This window comes from Camelus dromedarius, chromosome X (genome assembly GCF_036321535.1).
Source record: "Camelus dromedarius isolate mCamDro1 chromosome X, mCamDro1.pat, whole genome shotgun sequence".
Classification (NCBI taxonomy): domain Eukaryota; kingdom Metazoa; phylum Chordata; class Mammalia; order Artiodactyla; family Camelidae; genus Camelus; species Camelus dromedarius.
In genome coordinates this window covers 95,812,603-95,829,149 of record NC_087472.1, presented here as the reverse complement: position 1 = coordinate 95,829,149, position 16,547 = coordinate 95,812,603, and the positions used below count along the sequence as shown (strand labels likewise).

At 52.8% G+C, this 16,547-nt stretch overlaps 1 protein-coding gene across 1 annotated transcript; it reads right to left on the bottom strand.

Moving 5' to 3' along the window:
* Window positions 1–12,077, bottom strand: ARX (aristaless related homeobox). Its single transcript, XM_031445687.2, has 5 exons — window positions 11,797–12,077; window positions 9,225–10,101; window positions 6,468–6,513; window positions 3,360–3,688; window positions 1–1,137 (listed from the first exon to the last, which is right to left on the bottom strand). Exons 1-5 carry the CDS (start codon window positions 11,990–11,992, stop codon window positions 897–899), a joined length of 1,689 nt encoding a protein of 562 aa, XP_031301547.2. The 5' UTR covers window positions 11,993–12,077; the 3' UTR covers window positions 1–896.
* Window positions 12,078–16,547: the final 4,470 nt, after the last annotated feature.

Genomic DNA, 16,547 nt, shown 5'->3' with positions numbered 1-16,547 from the left:
CTTCTCCACTAGATAGCAAGGAAAAGTGATAACAATTACACATTACACAAAAGTACTGTACCATTGCCTTTATCTTGTAGGTTTCGGAAGCCTCTACAGTTAATAAGTTAAATAAAGGGCTTGAGTACATAAATATTTGTCTAGGAACCCTACCGTATCTACAACACAGTAAGAATCTACAGGAGGACAAACTTTTACCATACCACGCTGAGTGCAATTGCGTTATAACATTTCAAATATACAAAGCTCTGTTCTTTTTTTTTTTAATAACAATGGTATGTACAGAATCAATAATCACAGTTTGGTGACTTCAACAGTCCATATTCTAGCAGAGTATTTCCCTTTGGTTTGATATAAAAACCTTGGTTGGTGTATGATAAAGAAGAGAACAAGAACAAGACGCCCCTTTCCGTTAAGTGCACTGTTAGCTATCTTACAGATTCGCATTCGCTCCCCCGGCCCTGGCTTCTCGCCGGGGCCCACGCTGGGGATATCAACTTAGAGCGCCAAAATGCTATTAAACAAACAAAAAAAGCTAAGTGAGGGTGTCAGGAGGAAGAGAGGTTGGGCTTTTAAAATTTTTGACTTCAATACCAGGCATCTTGGGGAGAAAACCTCCCCGGTATCTTCAGTAAAGTAAGAACGGGGGAGAGTGGACGTTCGATTTGGAGCGAAGTGGGCAGGGGCAGGGGCGGGTGGACAGCCAGCCGACGAGGTGCCACGTCCGGTAGCGCCGAGGGCTGCCGTGCCCGCGTCCAGGCTGCTGCGAAGGCGGCTGCGCTCTCTCAGTGCCGTCTCGGGAGTGTGCTGGTCCTCTGTTTCCATTTGGTCTTGCGTGGTGCTGAATGAGGTGACCTTTCGGGGCGCGCCCGGGGTGCGAGGGTGGAGGGCAGCCTTTAGCACACCTCCTTGCCCGTGCTGGTGCCCGGCAGGATGTTGAGCTGCGTGAGCTGCGCCGCGTGCTCCTTGGCCTTGAGCCTCAGCGCCGCTATGCTAGAGGCGCGTCTGTCTGCGGCCGCCGTGGCCGGGTCGGCCAGCGCGCCCGACGCCACCGCGCCCTCCACGGCCGGCGTGGGCTGTCTCAGGAGCGCGGCTGCGGTCGACGCGCTGGTCAGGGGGGCCATGGTGGAAAAGAGCCTGCGGGGAGAGCAAACAGCGCGGTCACGGACAGGGAGCTGCGAGCCGCGGGCAGCTTTTCCCGCCGCCTCTCCTGGGGGGAAGAGTAGAGGGGACAGAAGGGCACGGAGGGGCGCCCCAGGGGCCGGAGTCGCAGGCCCGGCCTGAGGAGTGGCTGGGGGCGCAGGGCGGGAGGCTGGGGTGCTCTGAGAGAGTTTACTACAGCAGGGAACCGAGAAAGAGCGAGAGAGCGAGAGAGCGAGAGAGCGAGAGAGAGAGAGAGAGAGAGAGAGAGCGAGAGAGCGAGAGCGACCAAGGGGCCAGATATTCCTGGAGGGTCCAGAGCCGGGGCGGAGGCAGGCCCCACGTCTGCAAACCCCACGGCCCGACTGCGCAAAAGGGGGGGTGTATTCTCAGACCAGGAGTTCCAGTTGCCTGTAATACTATTTGCCAGGAGAGAAAAAGAGGAGAGACAAAGAGAAAGAAGAGGAGAGAAAAGGGGAGGGGGCAGAAAGAAGGGACAACGTGGGATCAAAACTGATAGAGACCTGTGCTGCACTTTGTACGCTCTAGGGCGCCTTCCCATCCGGGGCTCCTTTTACCCTGGAAAAGCCGGTCTTGTTGGCTGGCCTTCCCGCTGCCTCGGCAGCCCTCCCGCGCCGGGCTGAGCTACCAGTGCCCGACCGATGACCACGAGGTGGGGGTGGGGGGCGCCCGCCTGTTGATTTCCGCTCGACCAGCGGCTCTGACCAGCCATCGGCCCCACGTCCCAGCGCGGCGACACCTTTCCCCCGACCCCGCCGCCTTCCTTGCGCCCCTGCAGCCTCTTGCCCGAGAGGGAGAGACCACAGACCCGCGACTCCCGCATGCGGCGCACTGTGAGGCCCAAGCCTGGAACCCCAGTCCGAGCCACCACCTCGCGGAGGCGCCAGGATTGCTCGGCACGGCGCCTCCACCCTCTTTGCACTGCACCGGAGGCCCGAGCTGCCCTTGGCCACCCGACACAACCGCAGCTATTCCCCACGCCCCGCCCTGGGCTTTGGCTCCGGGCCCCCGCAGGGCCAACTCAGGGTTTCCACGATTAGAAATGAGCCCACCTGGCCTCGAGGAGCGCCTCCGGCTTCTCCCAAGTCCACCCTCCACCCCTCGTGCCACCTGCACTGCACCCCTCTTCCAGCCTCTCCAAATCTCACAGCCGGGTTTGCCAGCTTTTACAAGTCACTTGTGAGAAGGGAAAAGGAAGGTGTAGGGGGCGAAGGACACAGGACTTTAAAATTTTTTTCCAGAAAGAAATAATGAAGTGTGGCCTGGAGGGGAGATAACATACCCTGGTTCCACTAGGTAAACTGAGTCACTAACTACACTTCAGTGCACTTTCTGTTTACTGTATTGGTTTGTTACAAGAAACTAATTTTACTTTGAGTCTTTTTTGAAAATTTTCTCCAAGGTGATTTTATGTTAAGTAGCTGCGCAGTTGGATGAATCTATTATTTCTTTGTTCTTCCAAAGAGAGATCATTGAAGCTGCATTCAGTTTTATTTTCACTGCACTTTCCAACTTAATACATCTCTCCTTTGTTTCTTTGTCTGTGTGATTATACAGACTTTAAATTTCATCATTTGATGTTCATTTAAAGAAAGGGAATTATAATATACGATGAACTGTCTCTTTTATTTCGTTGTCTTGTGCCGCTGTGGGGGTCGGGGGTCGGGGGTTGCGCGTTTTGGGGTGTGGTTGGCGGGCGGGTCACTTGAGTGACAAGGAAGATAGAGTCTGGGGAAGAAGAAAGAATTCTTTACACCCAGAGGGCCCGTGGCTCCAGGGCTCCTGTGGGGACCAGGGCTGTGTTCCTCTGGCTGCCAGGCTTTGGGGCATGAGGAAGGATTTTTGCAAAACTTGAAAAGTCACGCCGGTTCTGTGGCCTATACCTGTACCCACTGACATCTATGACCTGGCCTGTTGCTACCTTCAAACAATACTTTTACAGCTTTCACTGAATACTTCCAATTTCTACAGTTGTTGTTACTGCCACTGTCCTTCCCTTCGCCACTCAGTCCCAGGTCATTCCCTTCAAGAGCTACATTGTTTGAGGCAAAATTAGGGAGTATTTTCTTTGGCTAAATCTCTGGGGTTAAGCCAGAGAAAAGATGTGTGTCGTCCCTGCCCGTTTCCAGCCTCCTCCCTGGACCCCAGCCTCTGTGCGTGTATGAGAGACTGACAGACTCCCCGAGGCCACTTGTTACCTGCCGAACGCAGGGCTGATGAAGGCCGGATGCCGGAACACAGCGGCTCCGAGGAAAGTGCTCAGGCCCAGCGGCGCCCCGCTGGGCGGCAGGCTGGCCGAGCCTGGAGGCGGAGGTAGGCTCGGGAAGGCGGCAGCAGCGGCGGCGGCAGCGGCCGTCCAGGCCGAGTCGAGCGCAGGGTGATGTGGTGGGAAGGGGCTGGCATCCAGGTAGGGGCTGAGCGGGTGGGTGGCGGAAAGAGGCCCAGGGAAGGGCAGCCCCGGGGGATGTGTCTGCGCGCCCGCCTTCTCCCGCTTGCGCCACTTCGCCCGACGGTTCTGGAACCAGACCTGCAAAGAGGAGGGAGAGGCCCGGGTCAGCACGGCTCAGGGTGCACCCTCTCTTTCTCTCCCCCGGCCCGCGCTGTGGGGCCCCCCTCCTTTCCACTGCGGCCCACTCCCATCTCGCCCCTCTCTGGCCTCAGGTTATTCAAGGACACATCTGGGGCCAAAGGGGCAGTGAAAGGGGGCCCAAATGAAAAGCCAGCAAGAGACACAGGGCAAGCAAACCCTTTCCAGTGAATATTTCAATTAGCCTAGTTCCCTTCCAAGTTTAAGGAAAGTGATTTGGTGTTTCAAGGTGGGGAAGCCAAAGTTTAAATGTCTGCACTGCTTTTGCTTGCTGTGTGTCTTTAAACAGGTCACTTAAAGCTCTCTGAACCTCAGTTTTCTCATCTGTAAAATGGGGATAATAAAACTTTACTTCTAAGGCTGTGATGAGGAAGGACTAGAATAAGGCTGTGGAAGCGGGCATTCAGTGGTGACTTTTGGGAATGGCAGCCACCAAGAGAAGAATGCGTATCAGCCTTCTGCTGCCCATCAGTGATGCTTGCCTATTTCAGGTTTACACAAGAGCTGGCAAAATCCTTGCTGTGTTGAAAAGGGAATCGGGGAGGTGGTTCATTTAATCTTTCCCGAAATAGTTATTGGACACCTATGATTACCACTCTGGGTTCTGGGCTTAGAGAGAGCTGGGACGGAGGGAAGGAGTACCCATGGTAATTAGCAAACAGGCAGACATCTGGGGGGGTCAGTCCTCCTTGAAATGGAGCGTGGGGTACACAGGGAGCTCTGCGCTGGGATCAGCTCTGCCCGGAAGGCACTGGCTGCGCGGCCAGCGTGCGGGATGCCTGGAGATGGTGCACACCTTCAGAGCGAACAGTCCTTTATTTCCTCTGGGAATGCGGTTTAAACAGGTTATTTAAATAAGACAGTTCTAGGTTTGGGGGAGGTTTTCAGCACAAGGTATCTTCCTAATTGTTAATAGAAAGCAGTTTTAGTAGAGACCTTTACCTGAAATGTGGCAGCTACCATAGGCTAAAAATAACTTTCAGGAGCATGAAATTATTTTTATGTGACCTGCTCATCACACCCACAGCCGAGAAGATATGCTCCTTCTCCCCTGAAGGCATTAAGATTCTTAGGGCTGGGTTTATGCCTGCACACAAGTCTACAAATTAAGAATGAACTCCAGGGCTATACAGAGTTATATTCAAATATAATGTAAATGATCCCAAAGGAATATGTTTAAAAAATTTTTAAGACATCTGTGCCTTTCAAATATACACACTGGGGGCTGTCGTTACTAGCACTAGTATCTAGGCTTGGTTTGACTTGTAGACAGCCACCTGGGGCAAGAAAAATCAAGAATCCAAATTGGTGGATTACTTAAAATTCTGCCAAAAGGGGGCCCACCCATAACATTCCACAGCCCTCAAATAATCTATTTGAGAATTGCAGAAACACTCCAGTGTGGAAATTCAGAGACTTGAACAAGTAAGGCTAGATGGGACCAGGCTGGGGGGGCAGCTTTTGTGTATCCAAATCTGTCTAGACGGGAAGATTGCTGCTCCTCCAAGGCAGTGAAAGGAGTGGAGGGGGTGCGGACAGTGGAGGCAGAAATGCCCTCAAAGAACGTGGAAACCTTTTACAGACAGATCGGCTCTCCCAGCTCAACTGCAATTATCAAGATGTCCCCCTGCAATTCCTCATTATTGAATTAATACCTCTGAGGCCCCCCAAAGGTAAACGAAAGGACTCTAATAATTCATATTCACTTAATTACATCTTCTCCAGTGAATAGGGAGAGAGGAGAAGGGGAGGGGGCACTCTCTTTCTTTTTAAAAGTTATTTAACTTTCCCACGACTCGTTCCCCTGAGCTGAGAATACGGAGTTGCTGTCACATCTCTGTTTGACAATGGAGAAATGTGTCAACAGAAAGGAGGGGACAGGCCTCATCATTAGCCCTCTAATGCAAGAAGCTGTTGTGTATTAAATGAGCCATATGGAATTTATTGTGCTTTATCAGCGCTTGATTTTGACTGTAAAGTGATTCACTCAGCTCCTAACCCGGGGACATCTGTTTTCTGTTGGCCATTGGGGCTGCCCAGTGTTGATCGTCTCTTTGGTTATGAGGCCTGGGTTCGGAAATGCACTCTGGTATGGGGCTGCAAACACCTTTAATAGCATTGCACTCACTCCCTATTAGATCAATGTGGGCTCATTGCTATAAAAAATGGGAAATCAAATAGCATTAGCCAGCTCCTTGTGCGGGCGGAGGGGAAATCAAACAGCATTTTGCCTTCAAATGGCCCTGTTTGTTCTAGCACTAAGTGGGCTTTTATGAAGCCCGATTGGAGACTTAATCGCAGCCAAATACCTGCTTGGAGCTGAGCGGATTTGTCTAACAACCAAATCCATGCTCCATCCCATTATTTCAATCAGGAGAAGTCAGTTCAGAGATTGTTTCCTACAGAGGCTGAGGACGGGGAGGCGGGGGGGCGCTTCTGAACTTCAGTCTCAGGGACCCTGAAACCCCTCTTGTGATCCTGGTCTCCTTCCACAAGGCTCCCAAACCTAGAAGCCTTCCCCTTGAACCTCCCAGGTTTTCATGTTTTAATACAGTTTTGTGTGTGAGTGTTTGGGTCTGTTTTTCTAATTCTGCTTCCCTTCATGTTATGAAGGAGGGGTCTCTCAACAACCCCCCAAATCCATCAAGTCATCTCTCTCCCACTCTCCCCACAGCCCACCACCCCTCCCCCCTTCCTCCCTCTCTGCAGCGCAGCTCACCTGGACCCGGGCTTCAGTCAAGTCCAGCCTCATGGCCAGTTCCTCCCTATAAGAAAGCAACACACAGGCAGGAGGTCACTGCAGGCTCCAGCAGTCCCCTGTCAGCCACCTTTCCCTCGCTGGCAGCCTCCTCCATTAGGGTCTCACCCCAAACACATGGGCATCACCAGCCCTTCACCACCTCTGGAGTGCCTGCTATTTGACTGAAAACATAAAAACATAACACATTGCCAGATACAGGAGATTATATATTGCACTGTATTGTATGATATTCAAGAGTGACGGGGGTGGCATCTTGAGTCTACAAGTCTGTAAACTCAGATTCTCTCTCGCTCTCTCTTAATCCAGAGTTAGACAAGAAACACACAAACACACACACACACACACACACACACACACACACACACACACACACACACACACACACACACACACACAGAGTGCTTTTTACCCTGTTTGGTCCTAACAGTAAATGAGAGAACTCAGCACTCAACTAAAAACATTCCTTTCACATTCTTGGTTTCTTTCTGCCTTCTTTAAAAAATGTTCTCTCCCTTCTGCTCTCTCTGTCTGTCTGTCTCTCTCTCTCTTTCTCTCCCTTGCCAGCTCTCTGCCTTTCCCTCCATCTCTCCCTCTCCCCCGCCTTCCTCTCTCCCTCACCCCCTTAGGTCATACTCCCTATTACCCTCTGGAGATATGTTAAGCTTGTTAAGAGTTCAGTGGGGTAATTTTTCGATTAAACAAAATTCTGTGCACCTCCTGACTCCAGTGCCCACTACAAACCCTGCCCATCTCAGGGGAAGTCAATTTAACTGAAACCCTACCCCGTCATTGCAGTTATTACTGCGATAATTAAGGCAAATAGGAAACCATTTAAGATGCTGTAAAACGGCTTACGACCTGTTTACCGAAAATATGAGCGCACCAAGAATAATTGGCTCTCCGCTCGCTAATATGAAGGAGCCGGGGCTGCTTCAGCCTGGGACCAGGGTCTGCACTGCTGGCAGTCCCCAAAGTCCACACCTGAAACTTCAGCACTGGGAGAAAACCGGTTCGCTGAGGGCTTCCTGCTGCCTCGTGCTACAGTGAGCACAGCAAATCTAAAATCCCCAAACCACACTCCTGGCTGGCTCCGGGAAGGAGCCAAGGTGCTCTAACGAATGCCCGGGTTGAAAAGAGGTGGGCGTGGGGTGGTGAAGAGGAGCTGCCTCTTTTCTGGTACTTTGGTTCCCCCGGAGAAGCTAGAAAAGGGCAGACCTGGGTGCCAAGTGACATTGCATCACTTTCTTCTTTTGAATTACACTTATGTGATAAATGCAAAAAGTGGGTTGGCCAGGTAGCTATTTGGTAGCACACACTGATTTTAAATTTTATTTTCTTTTTTAAAGATAATGAAGGGACTGGATGGCACAGGAGAGGACCAAGTTTAGCTGAAGGGATGATCAAGTAGAGTGCCTTTGCCCCACAGCCAATCTACTCTTTTCCGTTTCTGGTTAGGAGACAGTTTGGCAATTAATTGCTAGACCAACTACACTGGAGAGTTGGCTCGGGCCTCCTGAGCACTAAGTAATTTCTCCTCTGGTTCAAGGCGGGGGGCAGCTTTTCGCTACTAAAATGCACATTGAAAAGCTATACACGTCTCCTGCGAAGAAGCTGCTCAAAGAAGCTGCTTGAGCTTGACAAGCCCAACGCCAGGCAGATACCCATCCCTTTCTCCTTCCTTGTTGGGGGAAGTTTGCCCTAACCGTGGCTCCTCGCCTGGGCCAGACCTTAGCCTTGGGGTGGGAGAGGAAGAACCCCAGCCTGGCCGGCACCCCAGGTCAGATGAATAAGCCAGCGTCCAGGGTCCCAGTCATCTCACAGGCACATCTTTCCCCCAAAAACTCAGGCGACTGGGAAGTGGATCATGACCAGGCGGAATACCCTGGTTGGACACCCGTTCAAAGGAAAAATTCCCCAGGCTGTTTTCGTCTATTGCCTGCCAGGCTCCCAGCAATCAATGCCCACTCCTGTGAACTCGCATACATTAAACCAACACTGGGTATAAAGTATGTGGAGCGAGAGGGGACAGCGGTGAGAAGGGAAGATTCTGACTGGTGCCCCCACGGTTGTAGATACCAAACATTGACCAGTTTTTACTTCCTTCGGCTATTTCAGGAGTCCTCAAATGACAGAACCTAGTTCTTTTTAACGGCCTTCTCGTCAGGCACGGGCTCCAGCTTTACTGCGAACCGCGTAACTGATACCCAGCAGGCTCCCGGGGCATCAGGCGGGGGTGGCGAGCGCACCACACAGCGGCCAAAAATAGCCCCTGCTTAGTTCTGGCGGCGAAGGCCCGTAGCGCTTCCTGCGCCTCGTCTGGGACCTGGCCCGAACCGCAGCGCCGGGGACCCTGACTGTGTGCGCCGGGGTGCGCACGTCTCCAAGTTGGCGCGTTCGGGTGCCCGTTGCAGAGGCCGTTTCTCTTTCTCTAACTACAACTTGTATTTTGGAAAAATTAAACTGGAGAGACCTTAGAAAGGAAAGAAGTCATCCGAGTCTAAACTTAAAGCCCCGAGTAGTGGTGGAAGGAGGGAGCAGTTTTTGGTGAGCAGGAGTGTGGGTGCCTTGGGAGGGCGCGCCCGGGTAGAGTCCAGGAGCGAAGTCCCTGCCCGGAGCCCTGAGCCCGTGGCCCCTGCCCGCCCGCCCGCCTGCCCTCTCCGGAACCCACTCCGGAGCCCTCCAGCCGCTGCTGCCGCGACTACCCCTCGCGCGTACCTGGTGAAGACGTCAGGGTAGTGCGTCTTCTGGAAGGCCCGCTCCAGTTCCTCCAGCTGGTAGCTGGTGAACGTGGTGCGGTAGCGCCGCTGTTTGCGCTTCAGCAGCCCCTCCTCTGAGTCGCTGCCCGCAGACAGGCACACGCTGTCCTCGCCGTCCTTGCCCTCAGCGTCCTCTGGGTGCAGCAGCAGCTCCTCCTTGGGCGACAGCTCCCCGCCCTCGGTGGCCACGGCCGCGGCGGCGGCAGCGGCCACCGCGCCGGTGGCGGCCACCGCGCAGCGCCGGGGCTCCTTGAGCAGCGCGCGGGTGTCGTCCTCCAGCAGCTCCTCCTCGTCGTCTTCCAGCAGCTCCTCTTCCTCGTCCTCGTCCTCCTCGTCCTCCAGCAGCTCCTCCTCGTCGTCCTCGGCGCCCGCGCCGCTACTCGCCGCCGTGGCGCCACCCGGGCCGCCGGCGGCGCCGAGGCGCTCGTCCGGGTGCGCGGCGCCCCCCGGGCCGCCCAGCTCGTCCAGCGCGGGCGGCGGCGGCACGAAGGGCGCCCCGTTCTCGCGGTACGACTTGCTGCGGCTGATGCTCACCTGCGGCGCCTGGCTGATCTTGAGCGTGTCCCAGGCCGCGGCGGCTGCGGCCGCGGCGGCCGCAGCGGCCCCCGCGCCGTCCGGCCGCTCCCCGGGCCGCGCGGTCGGCGGCGGCGGCGGAGGGGCCTCCCCCCGCGGGCCTGCTGTGGCCGTGGCCGCCGCCGCCGCCGCTGCCGCCGCCGCCGCCGCCGCCGCCGCGGCGCCCTGGAGGAGACGGCCCCCGCCCGGGCCGTACAGGCGCCGCAGCTTGGGCGGCAGGTGCAGCTCGGCCTCGAACGGGGCGCTGCTGCCCTTGGGGGAGCCTGCGGGCAAGGCAGAGCGATCAGCGCGCCGGCGGGCCCGGCGTCCCGCCCGCGCCGCCAGACTCCAAGCCCTTCTCCTCCTTCCCCATTTTTCTTGCGTTTTCCTTTTCTTTATATCTTTCCCTTTCTCTTGTTTCCTTCTGTTTTCCTTCTCTCCTCCTCCGTCCGTTCCCTCTCCCACTCTTCCCTTTATTTCCTTTCTTCTTTCCTTTACCTCCTTTGCTCTCTCCTCTCCCTTCCGTTTTTTCTTCCTCTCCCCGTCTCTCCCATTCTTTCCTCATCTTTCTCTCCCCGTCTCTCCCATTCTTTCCTCATCTTTCTCTCCCCTTCCTTCCTTTCTCTTTTGTGCCCTCCCTCCTTCATTCCTTTCTTTTTCTTCTCCTTTGCCCTCTCTCTCACTTTTTTCCTTCTCATTTCGGGGCAGGGGACACTCTGAAAACATTCAACAACTTAAAAAGAAAATCACCACCACGCTGAAAACTTTGCGCACGACCTCTGCCCTCGGCTCTGCGACGCGGGCCAGGGCTGGCGAGAGAGGCGCTCGCTGCCCCGCGGGCGACCCCTGCGGGGGAAGGGGAACGGCCCGGTGGACCTGAGTGCGGGCCCTGACCCAACAGCTCCCAGCGGGAGGGGGCGGGGGTTCCTCGCACAGAAAGGCACAGAAAAATCGTCCTGGTGAAAATGGGCTCGGAAAGGCCTGGGTGGAGGAGAAAGGGGGTGCAATAGGCACAGGCCGCTCCTTCCTCCTCGAGGAAGCGCCTGGCACAGGTGCCAGTGCAGGCTAAAAAAAGAAAAGGAAAAAGTCAGTTTTATTTTAAACGCCCCCTTCTCCGCTGTCCGCTCCTGTCTTCCAAGTGGCGCTGCGGCTGGACCGCTAGTTTACGGATTTTAAAAGAAATCAACAGTTCTTTTCCTGAGACACCTCTGCAGCCAGCTCGAGGCGAAACTTGAGTGTAACAGGTTCGGGGCAAAATGACAGTTATTCTGGAATTTTTAATTTTAGAAAAAAAATAAGAGCTTTTAAACATCTCAACTCTGTCTTAAAAAATAATGTAGCAGAGAAAAAATAGCACCCAGAAGCTGCACATTTCATACATTTCAGATACAATTAGGAGCATTTGGGGGAATCCCAGGGAGATGTTTTCTGCAAAGCTTGGGTTTAAAGGTCACAAGTAATCTACAATTTAAAGAAGAAGAAGAAGGAGAAGGAGAAGAGGAGGAGGAAGAGGAGGAAGAAGAAGAAGGAAAAAAACACCGCGTATAAAGAAATCTTCCAAGGAGGAAAGAAGGCCAAGGCTCACTCTGTCTGGAGTCCCCATTCACAGCTTTTGGGGTTCTTGTCTTCACCAAGTTGTTACAAGGGTCCACCCGGCACCTGCTCTTTCTGAACTGTCGCCCCTCTTCAGAGCACCCCCAAGGCCACCAAAGGGGGCATTTAAACGACCTAAGGACCAACACCGAGAACCTAAGGGCCCCTAAAAAGAAGCTTGGTCTCTGCTTTCTCTGGAAGCAGACAGGGAGGAAGAGACAGCCCCTGGCGAGATGTTTACCGCTCTTTGAGCACCAGGCCTCAGAGTTGTTCCCTCTCTTTCCTCCGTCTCCAGTTGGACGACCGCAGGTCCCTGGCCCCCGAACATCAAACATCCAAACCAGCGCCCAGCACCCTTTTCAGGTGCCTGGCGAACGCAGCCTTACCTTGCACGGCTTTTTCCTGGTCGGCGCGGCTGGCCAGAGGGGCGGGCAAGCTGTGCGCGGCTCCCAGCAGCCGCATTTTGCACGGGCTTCTCCGGCCCAGGATGCTGTCGATGCAGTAGGAGGAGAGCAAAGTTGGAGATTTACTTTTGCACTCCGGCCTCTCGGAGCAGCCCTCCTCCTGGTACTGATTGCTCATGGCTGGGTTTTTTTGTTTTTGTTTTTGTTTTTGTTTTTTGTTTTTTTTCCCCTGGGCGCAGAGAAGCGGGCCGCTGGCTGCCTCTCGGGGCGGGTGGGATGGATGGATGTGTGCTGGGGGTGGGGTTAGATGGCTGGTTATAATGGATATTATTGCGATCTCTGTGCCTCCCTGCCTCGCTCGGTCGCTGGCTGCCGTCTCCCGCCCTGCCCGCGGCCGAAGCTCGTCCTCTCCGCGCTCAGGACAAGCAGTAACAAGTGTAGTGAGCGGCGGGCGCGGAGTGCTGGAGTCTCTCTCCTCCACGTGCTGAGAGGCGCCCTCTGATTGGTCCTCGCCAGAGGCCGGGCTGCGCCGGGCTGTGGGCTCCGCACAAAGCCTGGACTGGATTCCGGAAAGGCCGGCGGTGGTGGTGGGGCAGCAGGCACTGACTCGAGCCAATTTTCTTTATTTTTAATTTTTAACTAACAACTTTCTAAGTTCTCTATTCTTTTCCTTTAACTCTTCAGGGCTAGCCCGAAACTCTACTTATTCAGATTCAGATGCTAGACCTGTAGAGGTGCCACTTGGGCGACGTGCGCCCCTTCCACCAACCGGAGGACCTCGCTCCCCTGGAGTCAAGGCCTTGAGGCTTGGCTTGCGTTCGGGCCGACTTGGCCCTTTTCAAAGCCAGTACTGCGCTCCCAGGACAGCGCCTTGACCTCAGCGGCCCTCAGTCTCCATCCTCTTTAGGCTAGACGGGCCTCCGAGGTACGGGGGGTGACTGCTGCAAGCAAACGTCTGCCGTTGGGGCGTTCAGTTTTCTCTAGTGGCCCAACTCCTTGAGCTGGTAGTGTTCACCCTGAGCCCGGCGGTTGCTCTCCTGTTAGTAGCGTCCCTCAACCTCTCTCATCTCCGTCTTCAACTCTGGAGAAAGTCCCCTTAATGACGAAGCTCTGCCAAAGGCGCGCGGCCTTCCCTAGAGCATCTACAAGGCAGAAAGGGACAGGCCAGTGTCAGCTGCAAGGAGGCGCGGCTGGGGACAGGTCTGAGAGTCCCCCCGTTCTCCCCGGACTCGCTTCCCGCTTCTCCCCACAAGTTCGCCTCGGTTGGATAGGCCGTCACCCCGACCCTGGACACTCTCAAATCGCGCGCAGGCAGCGGAACCTACGGGGAGCTCTGAGCGCTCCGGGATGGGCGGCACCCAGGTTTGGCTTCAACCAAATCTCAGCGCCTAAAATTTTGAACTCTCCCGGCCTGGCTCCCCCTGGCAAAGGCAACAGAGCGAGCCAGATGGAGAGCGCGTTTCTTCCCAAACAGCTTCCTGCGCGTCCAGCTTTCAGAACCGAGACCCAACTCGGACTGAATTTGGGCCGAGCCTGGGTGAGGGGCTAGCACGAACACCCTCCTTGTCTGGGTGCAGAGCCCATGGGACAGCCAGGGACCCCGACGCTGGCAGGGTGGGGGCGAAGGTGGTGGGTGGGAGAGAGGCCGGGGAGGGCTAATCCACGCCAGGTTTTCCTCTCTCAACCCCTTCAATGTGTCAGAGAGAAAAGCGTTTTACAAAGGATTATACTTGAATCACTTACAGTCAGTATTTAAAAATACAAGGATGCATAACTAGGATTTTTTTCCCCCCAGCCATAAACATCTGCATAACTCTTGGATGCTGGTGGGTGGGTGGCAGACAGATCGGGCTGGCTTGGCAGGAGCATTCAAGACACAACTGGAGGAGGATGAAGGGTTGGGAACAGGAGCATTAATAATGTTAATATTAATGCTGATATTACTACTACTATTAAAGGCAAGCGGGAAAAGGATGTCTCTCTGTCTCTCTCTGTGTCTCTCCGTCTCTGTCTCTCTAGTTTTTAGTTTGTCTCACCAGTTTTTCCCACACTTGGATGATGGGAGTGGGGGGGCGAAGGAGAACCCGAGCTATCTCTGACTTTTGATTTTCTTTTAACCCTCTCTGCTGTTCCCAGGCACCTGGGATCTTCTCCTGCCTTTCCTGCATTCTTCCCTTTTCATCCTCACCAACAGTTCGGTGTTTTTATACTGTCCTGTTCAGCTTAAACTAACGTTCCGCACGCTGATTCCCTCCCTCTTCCCTCCCCGGGCCCAAAGAGCCCACTCCCCGAGTGCGGGTCTCGACGCCGCCGAGAGGTGGAAAGACGCGTGGGTCTCCTCGGAGCGAGCCTCCAGGCGCCGACCCTCGCTGGCGTCCCTGTAGCTGGTCCCTGGGAAAGACTGAGGCACTTTAACCTCCCCAGTGGGCTCCGCGTCGGAAATCCACAAGACCCGGCTGCGGGTGGCTCCGTGACTTCAGTGTCACACTCCCGCACACGCAGGGAGTGAGCTGAAAACGAGTCCAAATAAGATCGTGTTAAACAAAAAGAGACCCAAATGCGCAAATCATTTCCGAGAGCGTAACGGGGTTTCAACTCTTTTGGTGGAAGATTTCTTTGCTTCCGTCCCCCTCCTCCCCCTTCTGCAGCTGTTCTCCTTTTTTAAAAAAGAAGTCGGACTTTCTGCTGGGGTGTATTCTAATTTTAATCATCCCTTGCAAAAGGGGGAGGTTAACATAGAATTTCTGATTCTGACTTAATGACCCCTGGAATTAAATCTAATTCTATTAATGGAATATAATGTGTTTCTTTGGGAAACTTGGTGAAAACACTAGCTTTATTTGTTACTTTATCTTGTTTATTTTTGGTATTTTCTAATCAGTCTTCCCAAGTGAGGACGATATTGGGAAGACACGTCCATTCACTTGGGGGAGAAGGGCCCGCCCCAGTTCACTTTACACCAGCAGCCCTGAAATTATCTTTGTCACAGTTCGATACCCAACTACAAAATCTACAATTGTCTCTTGCTATTCCTGAAAAATTAAATTAAATAAACTTTTAAAACATACCCACGGGGAGACAATCTTCTGGCATTTCCATAGTGTCCAGAAGATGAGTTTAAGATATATGTGTTATTCTACATGTTATTTTAAAAAACAAAATGATGCGTCTCATATCTAAGAAGAATTTAATTGATTTGTTGAGTAGGTAGACTTTTCAGTGGATTTTAGGACTATGTATAAAAGAGCTTTTAGTTTTTAGCCAATTTAATGTTTACTCTGTCAGCAAGATGACACTTCACTTTTTCACCTCACTTTCTTCACTTTCTTTTACCCACTCATCAAAAGTAATTTCATTTTAGTGATAATATCATTCACGTTTGTACTTTGATATTCACAACGCCTGGCTCCTCTAATCTTTGGGGTCTGTAACTGTTCGTTTTCTTTTCCTGGGCTGCCTAGAAAACAATGGTTTGCAGTTCATCTGCTTTTAAAATCAATCACTAAAATAAAAATGACAATTATGGCCGGAAATGGGGGTCAGAAGTGTTCAAAACTGTTGTTTATGGTGAAAAAATGAGGCTTGTCCCCAGGACTGGAAATAATAATTACCTAGAAGAGGCAAATGGAAGAAACCCCTTTCTTTTCTGTGGTGAGAGCTAATTCTACATTGTAGTTTCAAAATTATATTTGCAAGAAATGCGGGATAAGGGAGTGGCAGTTAGATGTTATTATCTAGGAAAAAATGTTTGGAGGAGAGTTAACCTTGCACACTTTTCATTTGAGATGTTTTAATTTATTGTGCAATATACACAGAGATAAATAAAGCTGTAATGGGCTGCCAGCCACACCGGACGGCTCAGGTCCCCTTAAATTATGCTCAACCTCTTCAAAACATATATTTAAACAATAGAAATAAACTTCATTGGAGTCTGGCTACCAATTTGGAAGCCATTGGAAGAGAAGACAATAAGTCCTGATTACACGCGAGGATTCTCTGTGATGTGATATCCCCTTTGCCAAGTCATTTTGCTGTTTTATTTATTTAATTTCTTTTTTTTTTAAACAAACTTTCATTCATTTATGGTCTTCCGCAACCTGCTAATTTAACACTGGAGCGCGTTATTGCAGTGTTAGGAGGAGAGAAAGAGGGAGAGAAAACAACAATACTGCAATGATCCAAATGATACAGTAGAATTATAGCAATTATAGTTCTACTTGTGGAAGAAAACCTTGCTGAGATCAGGCAAACAAGCTGAAGCCTTGTGAGGATAACAAGCGTCAGGATTGACAGCCGGTGCTGGGAAGAGCCGGAGGGCACAAACAGAAATATTTGCCTCTCCCCAACCCCCCTTATCTCCAACCAGTCAAGGTTAACCTCCTCAAATGCTGCTTTCAGAGTCTCATCCACTTCGGGGTATGCATTTTATGCACAAATCGAGGTCTCTCCTCCTGGAAGTCTGGTAATAGGAGGAAATGTAACATAATCCGCTTGCCTAGCACTTGCCCCTCGCCTTCTCTGTCCGTCTCTTGCCCTCACTCCCTACCCCTGCCTCAGTTCTCCCCACGGCTGCCGGGAGCTGTCTGTGGACAGTGTTTGTTTGTTGATGTGTTTTCAGAGGAGCAGCCCGTGGAAAGGTCCAAAGGGACTGAGAACATGGATTCCCAGGAAAGACTCCTTGGCGTTTGCTAATCCTTCCCGCCGTGTCGTCCGCCTGAGCCGGGGGTTCCACC

Bases quoted from the DNA above. Each gene is read 5' to 3' on its own strand.
- ARX (XM_031445687.2), bottom strand. From the start codon at position 11,992: ATGAGCAATCAGTACCAGGAGGAGGGCTGCTCCGAGAGGCCGGAGTGC. The intron at 6,514-9,224 runs GTACGCGCGAGG...GCTTTCTTATAG, and splicing joins TACCCTGACGTCTTCACCAG to GGAGGAACTGGCCATGAGGC. The intron at 1,138-3,359 runs GTAACAAGTGGC...CTCTCCCCGCAG, and splicing joins ATCAGCCCTGCGTTCGGCAG to GCTCTTTTCCACCATGGCCC.